At 44.9% G+C, this 18,464-nt stretch overlaps 1 protein-coding gene across 1 annotated transcript in view; it reads right to left on the bottom strand.

The window, feature by feature from the left end:
* CCN4 (cellular communication network factor 4) overlaps positions 1-3,312 on the bottom strand; it is a 37,919-nt gene extending 34,607 nt beyond the window's left edge. Inside the window, exon 1 of the mRNA XM_068396837.1 lies at positions 3,205-3,312. Within this exon, the coding sequence (XP_068252938.1) occupies positions 3,205-3,252 (48 nt within the window). The 5' untranslated portion in view covers positions 3,253-3,312. The remainder of the gene's footprint in view (positions 1-3,204) is intronic.
* Between the last annotated feature and the right edge of the window lie 15,152 nt (positions 3,313-18,464).

The raw sequence follows: 18,464 nt of genomic DNA, 5'->3' as shown, positions 1-18,464 counted from the left end.
TTACCAGCACCGTTAAAGGAAAAGCCTGCAGGTATGCATTCACCTCTTATCCACACACCACCCATTCCTCCACTTCAAATGTTTTTAGAAACTCCCAATGCCGTTCTTCTTCCTATCCAATCTCCTTTACTATTGTCTACAAAGTGCAGAATTGCTTTTCTAATCATCACCCTGGTTTGGGACATTTTGTCCCATTTGAACGAGGGGTCTCGTGTCTGCTGAGTCATCAGGACTAGAGGCTGAAGATCCTGACTCTGATTCCTCAATGCACAGCACTGAAAGGGGCCGATGCCTCCAGCCTTAAAGTCCTTGTTGCAAAAATGACTCAGGCACTGAGGAATCTCAGCCTAGTTGATGGACTTGGGCTCCCATGGTCTCTGCCCTTATATCTTTGAAAAAAAATATTTAAGAAATGTTTGAAAACTTATGCCTGAAATTCCAACTATGCTCAGCTATTTTTCTCTTCCCAAGCTCACCGCCTGTGCAGTTATGCCCTAATAAAAAAACTTCATCGATAAAACTGTTTAAGAGCTCAATAACCGCCTGTAGCTTAATATAGTACTGGGGGATGGCGGATGCTCCCACAGAACCTCATAGCTGCCTTCTGAAATGCCCTTTGAGACCTGCCTGACTTTCCTGTATTAACTCCTCTGCCTTTCTACCCAGAACAAGCATTTATATTCCAGTTATATTCCAGATAGTCAACCCTCCTCTTTACCAGTGGAGCAATTTTTTCTGTCCATATTTCTTCATATATGTGAAGAATGACAAGTCTTCAGGGAGACCACAGGGCTTTGCCTGTGCACAGTGACCCGCCTGATGCTACCACTCCATGGATGCCTCTGCAGTGCTAGGAAGATCTTTATTACTGCTGTGATGATGCCATCAGAGATGCAACACAATAGACAATGAGGTGGGGCGGTGTCAGACCTTTATCAGCATTTATCTGTTATAAATTATAAATAATGATATATATATATAATGATATATAATGATATATAAATGAGACCCTGTGACTTTGCTGAGATCTCTCTCATGATAAGCGTGGCCGTGCCAGCTAAATATTCACAGTATCCCACACCAGCTCCAATGTCCCTGGTTCCTTCAGACATCCTCCCCTTAAGCAGACCAAACTAAGCCTGCTCTTCTCCAAAAGTCCTTTAAGTATTACATAGATTATACTACCTCCTGGTTGCTCTCCCCAGCCCCTCTCATCCCTTCTTGCTATACACTCTATCACCCCCGTTCCCTCGCTTCCTTACGTATGCCAGAGAGAAATCTGCCCTTCATGAGCCTAGCAACCCCCTATCCCACCCTAGTTCAGGTGTGGAGAAGACCCACAGAAAGCTAATTCATTACTGGAGAGAAATCGTCCCTGTTCAATGGTTTCTAAGCACAACCTTCTAAGGTCCAACTCCACAGGTGTGTTCAGGAGGTGACAGTGCCCCTGAGATGCTCCAGAGAGACACAGGTTTGCCTGCTCCGTTCCATGGGGAGCTTGAACTGAAAGAGTCAGGACCCAGGATTCTTTTCAGGCTATTTTTGATACTCTTTTGAAGACTTTTTTAGATACTCTTTAGACCAAACATGCTGCCAGCAATATTTGGATTTCACTCACTTACCTCCACAGCAGGCGCGTGTGTCTGCATGCACTCGCACATACTTTCAAGCTACAGCAGCTTTTTTTGCAGACAGCTTTGGTATCAAGGGAACCCAGGACAACCACTGTAAAAAGTACCAGGCTCACACAGATCTCCTCTAGTAACACTGTTTGGGGGGCCCCCTCCCTCTCCATGACTTTTTACTTGCTCAACAAAAATCAACTGAGGTAAGAACCAACTTACCCCAGAGAGCCCAAGATGTGTATTTTGTTTGTTTGTTGTTAGTTTTGTGTTCTGGTTTGTGTTGTATTTTTTTTCTAGAAGAGGCACCATTATCAGCCCATCTCCACGTTCACACAGGACTTATCGCTTTGCCATCTGCTCTCGCACAGGTGCGTTTGGTGTCCCACACCACGCGTGCTACTTTCTTGCTTTAAAGCCCCGCTTTATCTCGCTACACATAAGCCAACCCCTGATGCCAGCAGCCCTACAAAGCAGAACTCCCCCTGAGCAAAGCAGTTGATGTTACCGTTCTCTGAGCAGAAGGGATGCTCAGACACAGCTTCATACGTGTCTGGCTCAGGGAATGCCCCAGCCTCAAGCCGGGCAGCCCAAGCGGGTCCCTGGGATCCACTCTTTGCACCTCTCTTTTGGGGTCCCCGGGGCTCCCTGAGCCCTGAGTCCAGCGTTGGCTCTGGGGATGGGGATGAGGCACATCGCAGGTCCTGAGGCGGGCGCCCAGTCGCTCTCCCGCTGTGGACAGGCACCCCTCCCGGAACGCTCCCCTTCCCACAGCAGCTCTCAACAACCCACTGTCTCCCGGGGATTTTGCACCCGGGAAAGCAAAGCAGAACACAAACACCTCCTGAAATGAGCGACTTTCCCACACAGGTTTTTCCAAAGGGGAGGAGGGGGAAGGAAAGCAGCTACCGCCCGCGTGGGACCGGGCAGCTGCAGAGATGGGGAGAGGGGGAAACAAAACCCTCCTCCTCTGCCGGCCCCGGGGCAGCGCCGGCACCGGCACACCTGGGGGGCGGCCGCGGCGCCCGGATCCGGCCCCCGGCCCCGCTACCGCACGGCCCCGGCCCTGGCCCCGCCCCGGTACCGGCCCAGGGACCGCTTCGGTCCCGGCCCGCTTCGGGCACCGCCGCCCGTCGGGGACCTGCCCTTTCCCCTCCAACCCGCTCCCCTAACAGCCTCACCCGGGCTGCTTCGGGCAGGAATGGGTGGGCTTTTCCTCCCTCTTTTACTCCACAATACAAATGGTAGTAATAAAAATAAAAATAAAAATAAAAATAAAAATAAAAATAAAAAACCCACAAATTACACTACAGTTTTCTGTGCAGATACACGTGGATTCTGAGCAGAGATGGACTTAACTCAGAGACACTTCTGCACCCTTCCCTTTTTCCTTTCCTTCTTTCCCTTCCTTTCTCCTTCCCTTCCCTTCCTTTTCCCCCACACCTCACCTTTCCCTCCTCACTCTCACATCTCCCACCTCCCCAGAGCTCACCGGTGCTCCCACATGCTCTCCCAGACCACCGGGCATTAAACCCAAGTGTGTTTGCAGAAGACTAGTCTCTCCTGCAGTTTCCAAACTCACCTGCAAAATGCTGCTTGTTGCTAGAATCCAGGGCAAAAGCCACCTCATCCCTGGAAGCCGGGATTAAATACATTGATTGAACCCAGATTTAGAGCCGTTTTGAACAAAAACACCACTTTGGGGAATGCAGAGCAATCCTGAACTGGCAACCTCGCCTAGGCACTCTGCCTTTTTCTCTTGGCTCTTTGGGGATTTTATTAAAGACAGATCTGACGTCAGGGTGAAGGACAAGCCCTGCATTTTTCCCTCTGGAGAAACTTTTCCTGCCTTCACTTCTTCATTTTTGTGCGTGGTGTTGTCCCACCTCCTGCATTTCAGTGTATCGCCGTTAGCCAAAGGGCTCTTAAAGGGAAAGCTGCAGAGCCGTGGTCCATCGTGCTGCGATTTTAGCACCGCACCGAAGTGCTCAGAGCTTACCCCTCAAGTTGCTCATGGTACTCAGACTCTCACAACTTAGCTAGTATGGCAAGAAATGTTTGATCTGGCTGCACTGATTATGAGTAATGACCTGACATGTATCCGAGTACGCACAGATGTTTGACTTATTTAATCTTTAAAAAAGAGTGGCTTCATTTGAAGTGCAGAAGGACGTTTGTCCTGTGAGCACACCCCGTGGGAGGCAGGCTGTCGGCTTCCTTGGGACACCCTCTTTACAGAGCAACCCACATGGGAAACAAAAAGGACACACTCTCCCCTGCCATGCTGCACATCCCTTCTGTGAGTTTGGTGGAGTATGTCAGAGCATGCATCACCTCCTGGGCACAGTTATATTTCTATTCTGTGCCACCAGTGGGCATAACAAATATTGCCCAAGTACATGGGACTGCAAACCCCACCCTGACCAGGGCTAAACTCTCTGATCACCTGTATATCTGTTAATGTATACCCTGATTTTGGCTGGGTCATCTCTGATCTGTTTTTATCCTTTTACCTAGGCACAGGCACAGTATTTTCCCTCACTCCTCTGAATCTGAATTTCAAAGAATTTAAAGTTTCTTTCATCCTTAAACTGAAATAGTATAGTGTAAGGCAAATAAGTGCTTGCAAAGGGAAGAAAAAGTGTATTAAACAGCTTTACAGACCTTAAACACAAGAAGAAGCCAGGATATGGGCTAAAAGAGGTGTCAGGGTAAATTTAAAAGTAGGCCAACCCTCCTGCTTGGTGTGGCAGACTGGGCAGTGATGGGTGGGTGAACACTCTGATGGCCAAACTAGAACTGAGATGGTGCCTTACCCCCTGCTCAGCCTTGGCTACCTCCTGTAACTCAGGTGTGCCAGGTCAGGTTGGGGTGAGTCACCCCTCAAGCCCCCCAGCAGCCATCCCAGCCCTCCAGGGCAGCTGGTGCTGCAGTGGGGTTTGCTCCCCGGACCCAGCACGGCTGAATACTCAAGGCTGCGGCTGGCGGCAGGTGAGGAGGGGAGAGCAAGGAAGATCTACGCCAGGAATGCACATTTTCCCAGCGACTTTCATCCCTTTGTGCTCTGTGACATGACATGGGTTTACACCAGTTGGATCAGGGAGCTCTAAAAGGACGAGACTTTTTGTGTGATGGTCTGGACACCCAGCTGCCCTGGGAAACAATTCAGCTAGATGTTGGCTGCAAACCGGTGGAAGTTCCAGCTTCTGTCTTCATTCTCCAGCACCTTCACCCCTACCACAGCCCATTCCCAGGACATACCACCCTGAAGACCAGGCTGGGGATTGTATTTTCTGTCAGGTTCCTCCAGGGCTGTTTCTGTTCTCCTTCCTCTATATCCCTCCCTCTCTTTCCTCACTTCCCTCTCTGTTCATGCATCCTACCTCTCTCTATTTCAATATGTCTCTCTCACCTCTCTCTGTCACCAGCACACATCCTTCCTTGTACACCAGCAATACTCAGTCACAGGGACTCTCTTTATCTGCTGAGCAATCTAGAAAGAAGCCTGCTATCTTCATGTCACCTGGGTGGTGTCCATCTGCAGGTGGCTATCACTCAGTGCCTGACTTTGGGGTCCAAACCCCCGAATACTTTGTGAAGGAGGGAGTATTTTGAGAGTGCAATTCCTCTGACCTAGGTGATATGTCTTCTTTAAAAAAGAGGTGAAACTAGATGGAATAGCTAAGGGTAATAGGCTCAGATGTAAAGTGGGTGGCTAATACCTCATACAAGTCATGCTTGCTGTCTTGGAGTTGAAGGGTCCGTGCTAGCAGGCCTAGCAACAGTAGCTTTGTAAATGGAAGAGGAACAACAGTTCAAAGCTCCTGGGTTATCAGACTCCAAAATCGAGGGAAAGAACACTTTATAAATGACACCAGAAATGGCAGTGTGTTGGTTTTGTTTTTTTTCCCAAAACATTTGGTTATCTCACTCTCTTTTGACTATTTCCCCTGCATATTTTGTACCCCTCAGGGAATTCCTTAGCTAATGCTGTGGTCCAGTGTGTCAGCAAGGATGGACTCTGAGATGTGGACATCTGGCTGCTTGCAGCTCCACAGCTCATCTCATGTTGGTCATGAGAGTTTGTCATGTGGTGACCATAAACCAGACACTCTGTCTTAGCTGAGATGAGACAGGAATCAAGGAGAGGGCCTGCAGCTCCAGGGCAGGGATGCTGAGACATCCAGCTGCTTCAGCAGCCTTTCTGATAGCGATTGCTGTGTGGATATGGCACACCAATGCACTTACAGGTGTGACTCAGTGTAAGGTTATTTCATTAAGTCTCAAATGACAGGGACATTTAGGTTCTTGTTTAAGTCAGTGATGGCAGCAGCTCACACCTTGGCTTCTGCTTCTGGGAGGGCTCTCTGTTCCCTCTAAGGATGACAATGCTAAAAGAGATCATTGCAATCCTGTATCACCCTGGCTTAATCCTGGGGAGTCTTGTACTGACCCCAATAAATGGAGGCTCTAAAGACACTTCTCTGTCTAGTTCAAAGACTTAAATTCAATTTAAGATCTTCAAATGATGGAAAATCCACTTCATGTTTTGATGAGTTCAGTTACATTCACTATTAAAAGTTTGTGCCGTATTTTCAGTCTGAGTTTGCTAGTTTCATCTTTCTGCCAATGTCTGCTTGGCTGATGAGAACTCAGTACCTTCTTCCAACATATAAACACGCAAGGGTTCAGTAAATCACTGCTGACTCTTCTCTTCAATAAAACAAGGAAGACACATTGCTTTTAAGTCTCAGTGTCTAATTGGTTTTCTGGACCTTGAAGCAATTTTATAGTTTTAATGACTTTTGTCTCTTTACCTTTCACCTTCCATGGGCATTATGTCTGTGAATGCAACTATCCATCACTCTGCAGTCACGCCATCCACAGTGAACTGGAAACAGGTAGTATGCCCGGGTGCAAACTAGCTCTGATTCTGTTAGTCTAACACTTTAATATCACTCCTTCCTCAATATGTCCCTTAGGCCTCTTGGCCACATAAACAAGTTTCTCAATTTTACTCCATTTTACAGTCTTTTTAGATTAAATAAACTGGGAAATGGATTGATTTATTTTATGCTGTTTGATGTGCCTGGCACTTTTACTGAGGGCTGTAGCTGGCCAAAGAACACAGGACCTGCTAAGAACAGAAAGAGAGTTCAGGGAGGATGGATGCTGCTCTTGCTTGCAAATGTGTGGCAGGAATAGCTCTTGCCTGTGGTGGATTTACCCCGTAATAAGTGAGATCAGAGCCTGCCTACAAGTCCAAGGGAAAAAAGAGCACCTTGGAATTTCCTGTCTCATAAAAGGTAAAGGCTGAGTAATGAAGCTGGCTTTTAAACAAGCCAAACAAGTAGCTGTGTTAGTTTTCTATCAGGGTGCCCCTGTTTCTGCCTTTCTCCATGCCAGGGTGATGGAGGAGACACCCCTTCCATACAGGATTTGCCTGCCGAGTAGTGGAAGTCCCACAGGGGCTGCAATCATCAGGAGGGCTGGGAATCTCATCTGCTTCAGGAGGCACATACTGGAATGGGAAGGGAGGTGGGGGAATCAAACTGCACCATCTATTATTGTTGTTGTTGTTGTTATTACTACTTAGGTGATGGGAAGGAGAATCACATCAGCCTGGCCCCTTGCAATATCAAAGAGGCTTTAGAAACTAGAGGAAGAAAACATCTGGTTTAGCTGACTCTTGATAACATCAAGCATCTGAGCACTCAGCCAGCCTCACTTCAACACAGGTGAATATCTCTTTTTCACAGAGTTATTGGTCTTTGCAGATGAGACTTGACACCACAGAGTGCAAGAAGCTGCAATACAGCATGAGGACTCACTCTTTTGCTTTCTAAACAGTCTTTCCAAAGAGGATGGACAGGAATCACAATATGGATAGAGACCCAAAAGCTCCTTTGCTCCTGTTCAGCCTTGTATCCCTGGTACCATGATGCAGATGGTACCAGCAAGGAGCTAATGTGGTAAATCAACCACTGGATTCCCTCAGTCCCTTAAAAAATGCCAGGTGAAGGGAGGTATCTTGAAGTGTTATTCAAGTCCAGTCTCCATTCTTGAGTAGGTATGCACAATGCTGTGTGGCTTGTACTCACTGTGCCAGCGTACTTGTAAGGCTGATAATATACCCAAAAGCTAAAAAAAAAAAAAAAGAAAAAAAATCAGCTGGTTCAGGTGAACCAGCCTGACTGTCAGCACTCAGGACTGAATGATTATTTCTCCAAAGTGCTGCTACAAATCAGATCCACTGGTATGAGTGAAGCTGCAGCTAAATCTGAAAAATGGAACCTTCAATATTTAATTCATTCATGCATCCAAAACCACTTATATTCGAGTGAGAATACCACCTTTGGGGAGACACAACTGTGGTTTCATCGCCCATAATAGACTCAGATTTATTAGGACAGGTCTTCAGCTGGTGTCAATCTGTGTCACTCTGTTGATTTCAGCAGTACTAATCTGGCTGACAGCAGCTGAGCTGTTCCACTGTGAGCAAAAACAGGAGGGTTTGAATGACAGTAGCAAAAACCCAAGCCATTAAAATGCTAGTTTCTGTAAGTTCCCATTGGGAAAAACTGTAGAATTTTATATCAATTTACAAATGTGTGTTATGTTAGATTTTCAATTATTGATGCCAGTAACTTCAGGTATTTTATTTTCTTCATTGCCCTCAAAAGCAATGGACTATTTTGTTCATCTGTTCTTAAATTCTCATAATTTCCTGTTGGACATTTATGTGGCCATTATGTGGGTAAAAAAGGTATTTTGATGGTTTTCAACCAGTACCAAGCATTCGTGACAATTGCAACAGTACTCCAGGGTACCCAGTGTTTTTCCTTGAGCAATTGTCTGTCTCAATATCTGCTCTCCAAAAACATCAGTTTCTTAATTAAAGATTTCAAACAAAACTTAGAATAAAAAAAAAGAAAAAAACCCCAACAAACTACTACACAAATAAGATGCTAAACTCTGAGAATAACTAATTACAAAAATGAAAAGGCCACAGAGAATCAGGAACCTGCCAGAAATATGAACAAGCTCTGAGAAAACCTTGCTGTAGAAAAGTAGTTTTCTGGAAATAAAGATTTACATAATATTTGCTACCCAATAAAAGAAGCTGGATTAATAACACATACTGAGTCTGAGCCTCAGCTGGTACAGAAATGAAGTCCTTGGAGCTACATTGATTTGTGGCATTCATGGGTGCAATGCATTATTCATAAATACTAGTTCAACTACTTGAACAAATGCGGGAAGTGCAGGGGAGGAATTAACCTTTGAGTTTGCTTCCTGCAGATATTTTTCTTGATACCCATGAAAAAGAGAGGAAAATATATTGAATAATAAACTATGAAAGGATGAAATGATGAAGAATCCCCAAAAATATAGCACACATTGCTGAAGTGGCACAGTCTGCTCCTTTCGTAGGTTGGCCTGCTTCGTATCGTGGTCTCCTTGACAAGTAATTTTATAGCTTGCTCCAAAAAATGACTTCACCAACTGTGGATAACGTGCACACCCTGGTATTTCTATTATCTAGATCAGTGACCACAGAATTACACAACTATTCATTCATCTGGGCTTTTTTTCCTTCTCCTAGTGCACCGATATTCTCCAGTCTCTGGGATGGAGTTGGGTATACAAGGAGGGAAATCTCCTCTGTTCTGCTGGAAATTCACTGGGGCCAGTGTCATTGCTCCCAGTCGGGTCTAGGTAAGACTGGAATCAGATTTAACCTTTTCAATCACACACTGGGGCTTCCTAGCACTGAAAATATGTCAGTGAACTTCCAAGGTTGGATTGGATTATACATACCTTTGGTTGGGAAAAAAAAAAACAACCACCAAACCAATGAAATTGCATTAAATGTAAAAGAATGAAGGCTATGAAACATAACCATCTCCTATCTCAGATGGGCTTGTTTTTTCTGCTAGAAAGTAGATCGACCCTTCTAGCACATGTGTTGTTTTTAAAATGTTTTGTTAATAAATGCAGACAAATAATATATTTTTTTCATATGAAAGAAAATAAGCAAGAGACCTTATGAGTTCTTTAGAAAAGTTATGAACAGACCCCTGAGAGATCAAACCTGTTTTAACCGTGAAATATTCAAGGACCAGTTTTCCCTCTATGGTCCGAGTATCCAAATTCTGCATTCTAACTGTGGTAACATTTTATTCAAAGTTTCCTTTGGTATTTGGTTAGTAAGCATCTCTCAACAGAGCTGCTTTCAGTCTCTGTTTCCTGGGGAAATGGAGCTTATGCAATTGCTTTGTACGTGTTCATGTCTGTCTGTCTATCTGTGTCCCTTCGCAGTAATTTTTTGAGCCTCTTGGCCAAAATCAAGCCAAACTTGACAGAAAGAGAGATATCTCACCGATGATCACATTCCTGTGCACTTTGTGAAAGGAGGCGATGAGGAAGAAGAGAGAGGCCATAGGCGTATCACACCGTTGGGAAAAGCGGAGTGTTTACTCACGCGCTATTAGACGCCAGAGAAGCCCCACAGCTGAGACCTCTCAGGCTGCCACTGCAGGAAAACAACTTCAGCTGGAGTTTGCAGTCAACCACCAGACACAAATCTGTGGGGAAAGCAGCTTTATTGATGTAGTGCTCACAAAAATACTGCTACTTTAGGCACGCGCAGCCCACATGCTCTCAAGTTCTCATCTTTTTATTATTTTTTTTTCTAGCAAGCAACACTTTAGGCTTCCTCTCCTCCCAGCCCATGCTAATATTTTTCCTGAATTTAGTCTTGGTTATAAAAGCAAAGAGGATGAAAACAAAGGTATCCACTTTCAAATTATCACCTTAGGAAGTAAAATATTAAGTCCATCACGAATTCTTCCCTGGACTCTTTCAAAGTGCAAAGATACAGTCACCTTCCAGTGGATATGGAGTGGTTCTGCCTCAAGAAGGTGAATAAATTGAGGGTCTGATATAGGCTGGTTTAGAGGAGACCTCATCAGAAGGAGGTGTCAGCAATGGAGAGCATTCAGGATATATGTGTCTTTATTACCACTGATAATTACATCTGAAACATTTAAAAAAGACGATAATGAAGATAATACTTTTCCATGTCCTGGAGGGTGTTCACCACAATGCCTGCTAGCATTTGTTATCCGTTTTAGAAAATTGGGAACACTAAGATTTTTAGTTCCTGATTTCATTTGGAGCACTGTTGTTTGCCAACCCAAAAGACACAGTACTGAGGCAAAGAAAGGGAATGGGGCATGGGAGGTGACGTCTCACACCCTCAGTGTCACTGCCCCAAGCTCTGCTGTTTGTGATCAATGTCCACTTTGCTCCATCTCTGCCTAGTGTGATAAAACTTTCCACCCTCTCCTGGACTGAGGGGACCACACAGAGTAATAATTGTTTCCTTCTGGTCTTATTTTCCCTTCCTCTTCCTCCTGTCAGTGTTTTGGAGCAGATGGGATGATATAGACTTGTATTCAACCTGAGGGAAAGGAGATGAACAGGCTGGAACAAGGGCCTGAGCCCACACGCTCAGGGGAAAGGTTGGTGGAGGCCCAGGAGTTGATGTCTACCTTGATCCAGCAAATACTTTTCTTCATCATAAAGAAATAAAATGGTTTCACAGGTTCTGACAGTACTTCTTTCCCTTTAACATGGCTTCAGTCCATCTCCCTTTAATCATGCCTAAAATTGTTGAATCCCCGAGGAACTGCTGGGCTGCGCATGTTCAGGCAGGACAGGCTTCCTAAAGAGAACTGGGACAAGGAGGACATGTTTTGGGACACTGTGTGAGACAGGCACAGCACAGGAGTGGGGAAAGAAAGGGAGAAGATCCCTGCATGGGATCCACAGCACCGTGCTCCTGAGGCTGCATTAGTTATTCCTGGTTTTAAGCACTAGAAAAATATATGGAGGGTAAATCCTGTATCCCCCACAACCAGTGTGTTTTTTTTAAAAAAAAGGAAAGCTAAAAATACAACCTGTACATCCATCAGCCCTGAAAAACATCCAGTTTCACTGAGATGGTTGCACCTATTATTTGTAAGTTGGAACTCAATTTGACATTAGTAGCACAATTAGAAGCCAAAAATGAAAACCCTTCACCATGTTCCACAAAGTAATTTTCTGTCCTAATGCCATCATGATACCCACTCCTTACTTGACAAGGGAGAAGTTTGTTGACTTAAGTCCAGAAGGGACCAGCTTGACTTCGGATATCACAGGTCTGAGGACTTTGGGGGCTGATTCCAGTCAATCAAAGGGCCTTTCTCACTCTGGTCCTGCTCCAGCAGCTTTTTTGATGTAGCTGTTCCTTTCTACTGGGTCACCGGGTGTAGTCTTTACATTTGCAGAACTAAAGGATGTTGTTTAGGGCCTATCATAACACAGTTTCAATTCCTGAATAGTGCGTTGAGGCTGCAATACAGTGAGAACTATTTTAGCTGTAGTGAAGCTGCACCTCCCAATCCCATATGGTCCTTCATCTCCACGCAGGCTGGTTTCCGTTACTCCCCCTCTGACTCCTTGAACTCTGTTTGGTCCATCACAAAATGACCTACACATCTCTCGTCCTTTGGGGCACCCCACAGAAACACCTCTCAGAATAAATGCAAGTGCTCAGTTTTAAAGATGGAAAGTGAAATATCAAGCAAAAGTGGTCACTTTTGACCATTAAGTTCTAGCTTAATTTGGCAAGCTCTTCCTGCTGCCTTTTGCAGTCTTATCTGTTTGCTCTTTTAGTCTCAGATGCATTTCTCTGGCATGCTGTCCCTGATTCCCAGTGGCAGCCCTTGAGGGACTGGCTGGGTGCACTCCCAGCACCTCACAAAGCAGGATTCAGCATGAAATCAGAAAAATGCACAGCTCGCCCCCATGACTGAGACACCACAATGCCCTTGGGAGGTAGATGGTTTCCTTTATTTTCAGTTACTTCAAGTTGTTACAGGCCACAGAGGCAAGGGGTTTTCCAGGAAAGCCACCCTTCTCTTTGCACAGTGGGGGCTGTTGTCCTCATCTTGTGTCACCTGCCAGAGGTGAGGTTTTTCACCTTAGGAAGAAAAGTCTCTGACCTGTTTGAGGCCTCAAGGTGGCTGCTGAGACTACAAGTAAGGTGGCCGGCTTAGGAGAGATTTCATGTGTTAAAAGCCTCTTGGCTTTATTTGTTCACCATGTGCTGGGTCAGGGTCCTTGAAATGTGCATGAGGAAAGTGTCTGCCCAGGTGATGAAGAGGGCCTGCATCCCTCAGGGCTACGCGTGATGGAGTACAGCTCCTGGCAAGGGACCTCCTTAAGGGGTAGGAGCCATCACAACCTCCCTCCTGCCTCAGGATCCCACACTTATTGTTTTTTGGAGCAGGGAAAGGCCTAGGCTGAGAGCAAGGCCAAGGCACTGAGCCTCTAGTGAGCAAACTCAGGCGCTGAAGAAGGAAAATGGGAGGGGGAGAGAGGCAAGGGAATATGTTCAAGGCACAGTCAGAGGGCTGGAAGAGACTCAAGGGCTCCTCTTATATCTCAACTGACCCAAGGCACAAACTGCATTAACTAAACTCTCCCTGACAGATGTTTGTCTAACCTTGCCCTCAGGGAGAAAGACTGCTTCCCTCTAACCACGCTGCAGCAACTTATTCCAGGCCTTCACTGCCCTCAGAGGTAGATAATTAAGCCTATTATCTACCTTAAATCTTCCTTGCTGCATCATACATCCACTGTTCCTTGGGCACACTGGGGTAATTATTTCTTTCATCTTCATTGCAGCATTTAAATAGTTTGAAGACAATATACTTATCTCCACTGCAGCCTTCTCTCCTTCCCCAGTGCTCCCACTCTTTGCTCAAACGTCATAATTTCTTTGTCTCTCTGTAATCTCTGAGGTGCTCAAAACCAGAACTAGCACTGGGACTAGACAGAGACCTCCTGTTTACAGTTCCTAGAGTTCACTTACTTCCCACTTGCTTCTTGACCTGCAATCCCCAGATTACTTCTGCAGGAAGCCACCTATTCCCACCATGCTAGTTGCTCCCACTGAGGTGAATGACTGCCAAGCCAGAACAGGTGGTTACCTGAATGGCCACAACCATGTTGTTAGCATCTGGGGAAGCAAGTCTGGTGGCCACTGCAGCAGAAGAGGGAGGATGTCTGCAATATCAGTTAAATCTGCTGGGATAAAATGCTTGACAATAGCAACAAAATCCCAACAGCAGCAGCAACCACCCACAGATATGCCCTGGCAGAACCAGTAACCTGCAGGGCTTTACTTCTCTCTCTCTCTGTTATTTTCCCTGTGTTAGTTTTCCTATGGCAAATGGATGTCAGTCCTGTTCCTTCATCCTTGGAGAAAAAAAATAAACTAGTGTTGTTAATACAACCGAAGAGCCTGAACTAACCCCATGCCTACTGTTACCCTGAACTCCTTTATGAACTATTTCAGATGACCTCTGTGGGATCTTTTGTTTTCAAACCTTGACATGTATCATCAGCAGATTTAGCTCCTTTGTGCTGCTGCCCAAGACGGGAAGATTTTGAAAGACCCCAGGCTACATCCCAGAGCACCACTTCAGCTGTTCCTCCAGGGTAAGAGAACAGCACAGATAGCCCCCACTGAGGATAACTCTCTTACCAGATAGCCATTCACACCACAGGATATAATCTGGGCTAGATTCCCATCTTGCTTGACCAAATTTCGTGTGAGATAGTGTCAAAAGTCTTACTACGGTCAAGATCAAATCACACCAAAGCAACTTCATCTCCTTCTCAGTATGTACTCTGTCTCCCATATCCTCGAGATCTGTCACAAATCTGGTTTTCATTTAATCATGATTTGTTTTTAGCCAACATATGCTTGGTGTGGCTAAGCTCCTTCTGATCTTCGAAGTGTTCAAAAATGGTCTGTTCCACTTGTTGTTTTAACATTTTTCTAGGTGTTGAAAGTATGCTGATTGGTTGATAATTCCCTAGCTCTTCCTTTTCCTCCACATCAATAGACCCATATCTGCACTCTTCTCTCTCTCTTAGGTCTTGCATATCCTTCAAGATAGTGGCTAGCCAGTTCTCTGATTTAAACAAAGAAATTTTTCTTCTCAAAGAACTCCTTTAAATTGCCTTTTGCTTATTGTAGACTAAATTCCTCCTTCCCAGTCATGGGTTTTAGTGTATTAGTCATCAGCTCATAGCAGTTTTAGTGAAGGCTGATAAGTGAAAGGCATTAACCACTTCAGCCCTTCAGGCATTATTAGCTTTCCTTTCTCACCAAGTGGCGGACCAGCTTCTTCCTTCATCTTCCTCTCTCTACTGAAATATAAATAGAAAGCTCTTTGTTACCTTTCATGTCCCTTGCTAGCTGTATTTCATTCTGTGCTTTAGCCTTTATGATTTTGTCCCTACATGCTCCAGCAATTCTTTTACATTCACCTTTAGTAAACTGACCTAGTTTCCACTCCTTGCATGTCCTCATAGACCATCTGTCTGATGCATGCAATTGCCTGCTGTTACCAGCACAGGCTGCGTTTTACCTCCAGTCTGGAGACTGAGGGAACCAGGATCCTCTACCCACTCATTTTCACCAGAATGAGGTTACTAAGAAGAAATATTTTAGGATCATTGCTTTTGTGAGTGAAGTGCAGAGTAACCTCAGTGTTGCACTGGGTTGGAGAAGCGGATGCCTAAGAGTTGTGCCATCAAATGACAAAAGGTATCACCTATGTATTCAATTATCAATGTCTCTTAATTACACACTCTCCTTGAAAATTGGGGCATGGGAATTCTGAAGAGGAATAGGGTATTATGTAGTCTCAGACACACACTAGTGTGCATGATTCCTCTCCCAGCTTTTCTTAAAAGTTTTGCTCTAGAAAAAAATCAAAATGGCAGCACATCCACACCAAGAAGCCCAAAGCCTGCATTTCTTTTGCCGTCTTCCCTGTAAGCATTCCTGGGAGCTGCAAGTACTTATTGAGGGATAGCTGTTTCCACTGTACTTTCCTGTGGAGAAGAATGGTGAAGAAAGCACTGGAGTAAATTATCTGCTGTTTGAGTTATTGTCATGAATGATAAAACAGATGTTTCATATGCATGAACTTTTCATGATCTTGGGCTGCAGGCTGGCTAGATAATGTGAAATCCTATTACAGCATGGAACAAGGAGCTGTAGTGAGCATATAAGTCCCAAATCTAGCTCTTGATGATATAGTTTTTTCCACAGCTTATCCCTCAAACCACACACGTGCTAGTCCTTGCACATCCAGCAGCATTCCGTACCCATGTTTAGCTGGAAGTGAGACTTTTGGCAAATTATTTGGAAAACTCCATAAAATATATATTCCTGTTTCCCCAGCTAATGCTAAGCCTAGTGCCCCTTAGTGCGCTCTGGGTCTCTGGAAGGTTTCTGGGGATGATTGTTTCTGTTGCCTTCTCCCAGGTGAGAACATTTCTTTTTACACCTACCATTAGCATGCCCTAGGCTTTGCAAGAGAAAATGCATCAAACCCCTTTGCACTGCCCCAGAGACACAAAGCAGCCATAAAGCAAGCTAAAGCAGTTAATTGCTCTGCTTCCCCATAGCAACATAAAGGAGTTGGAGTACCCTGGAGAATCTGTCATTTACAAAGTTGTTTCTATTGCATGAAAGGCATAACCCTTAAAATCACAGGTGGATAACACTCAAAGGAATTTTAGGAGATCACACAGTCCTAGAGGTAGGTTACAATTGACAATGTTTCCTTATGCCCTTTTTAAAACTGAAGGTGTTTACACAATATATTTCTGGAGACTGATTTGTACCTGTACATGCAGAATGGCTGAGGTCTCAGAATAGATTTGCACACCAAATCCTCAGTCTATTCTTTCTGTTTGCTGTGCAATTTTCATACCTACTGTATAGTAGCTGACAGGAACCAGCACTGGAAATAGCAGCAGAACTCCCTTCTCCAAGTGGCTCCTGGGACTTGAACTAGGACTCGCACAGAATTCACACAGAAATTCGCACAGAATTCACACAGATATTCACACAGAATCAATCAGGTTGGAAGAGACCTCAGGGATCATCGAGTCTAACCGTTGCCCTGACACCACCCTGTCAACTAGACCATGGCACTAAGTGCCATCTCCAGTCTTTTCTTAAACACATCCAGAGATGGTGACTCCACCACCTCCCTGGGCAGCCCATTCCTATGTCTAATAACCCTTTCTGTAAAGAAATTCTTCCTAATGTCCAACCTGAACCTCCCCTGGCGAAGCTTGAGGCTGTGTCCTCTTGTCCTATCGCTAGTTGCCTGGGAGAAGAGGCCAACTCCCACTTCACTACAACCTCCCTTCAGGTAGTTGTAGACTGCAATAAGGAACTCGCAACCTTTTGGGTTTACCACCCTATGTAAGATTGTAACTCCACACTTAGGAACAAGGCAAAGCCTTCTTCCAGCCGCACTATTGGGAGAGAACGATGCCCCATTGACAGCTGCCTCTCCAGTGGGTCTGAGCACATGTAGCAGAGCTGACTACCCCCGACGTGCTGCATGTGTTAATCTAAGATCAACCCTAGATTATGTCATTACCATATTCTGTCTCCGTAAACAGAATGAAATGTGATGGAGTTTTGGTATAACCGAGACTGATATCGAGTAATTCCTTGCAGCATTTCCTCACATTCACCCTACTAATCATGAGTTTAGGGAAATACTGCTTGAAAGATGCAGTAATGACTTGGATCCCAGCACAAGCAGTAAAGAATTGCTCTGTTTTAGGAAATACTGTCATTATCCCATAAATATGGCATATCTGCATAGTCTCTGCCTTAGCACATATGGACCACGGAGAGGAAATTATATCACATCATCACATTGTCATGTGCAGTTGGCAAGAAATCTGGGAGCCGTTCCTTAACTCCATGTTCAGATGAGAGGAGAAAGGGGAAAGAAACAAGTGTCAGGTAGAGCTGTATCAAGGTAGAAGGTTTAATTTTTTAAATAACTTTTCATCTGAGACAGATGGTACAATGACGGAAATATAAACCCATCTTCTCCCAACTTGGCCAGAGTTTCTATGTGATGAAGTCCTTCGTATGCAGTTTATGCATGTGTTGAAGTCATTTGCTTGGCCGTATCCTAAAAAAACCAGAGACATTCAGTCGTCTTTACTATGTGAAATAAAAGTAATTGCAACATAGGCCAAAGCAATGTATTCAGTTTGGCCCTATATGCTACTCACATCAGAATCCTCAGCAAAAGCATTAAGGGAAGATCTGAAGGACCAAAAAAGGTGGTGGCATTCATCACATCTGCCATTGTAGGAGGTAAACCTGAGTTGGCTGTTTGGGCTGCTTTCATAGTCAGTTGAGTCAGTGGAGTTTATGGTTCAGTTTATCCACCCACTTATAGGTGTGTACTTCAGGAGAAGAACCACCCCCTCAACCCCATTGGTGCTACTGATTGGCTCTCCATTGACCATAAAGGGAGTCTGGGTTTGTTTGGTCATGGATAGACTACTTACAGAGCTGTTGTGGAGTAACTACCTGGGGCAACTTATTGAAACTAATTATTGGAGGCACACTTATTGAGAGTAAAGTTATTTCCACATCTTATAGAACTAAGAAAGAGTCTAGGGTAGGACGTGGTCAGCATGTACTGTAACAGTTCCCCAGGCAACCTGGCCTGCATTCTTAGATGTTCGTGCACCAAGGGAGCTTGGCATGCTAACTCTGAGAGAATGGAGGGTGGAATGGTTTGGAGATAACTGTGGCCAGGCTCTGTGTAAATGAGGCATGTACAGGAACTCCATGATACCTTGTAGCCAATAAATCACATAGGAATCAAATAGGAAATAATACCCCAGAACACTGGTCGCTGAGGAAGCGATTGTGGTGAAATC

Source organism: Nyctibius grandis, chromosome 3, assembly GCF_013368605.1.
Source record: "Nyctibius grandis isolate bNycGra1 chromosome 3, bNycGra1.pri, whole genome shotgun sequence".
In the NCBI taxonomy this organism is placed as follows: domain Eukaryota; kingdom Metazoa; phylum Chordata; class Aves; order Nyctibiiformes; family Nyctibiidae; genus Nyctibius; species Nyctibius grandis.
Note: the sequence above shows the minus strand (reverse complement) of the source record. Positions and strands in the feature narration are given on the sequence as shown.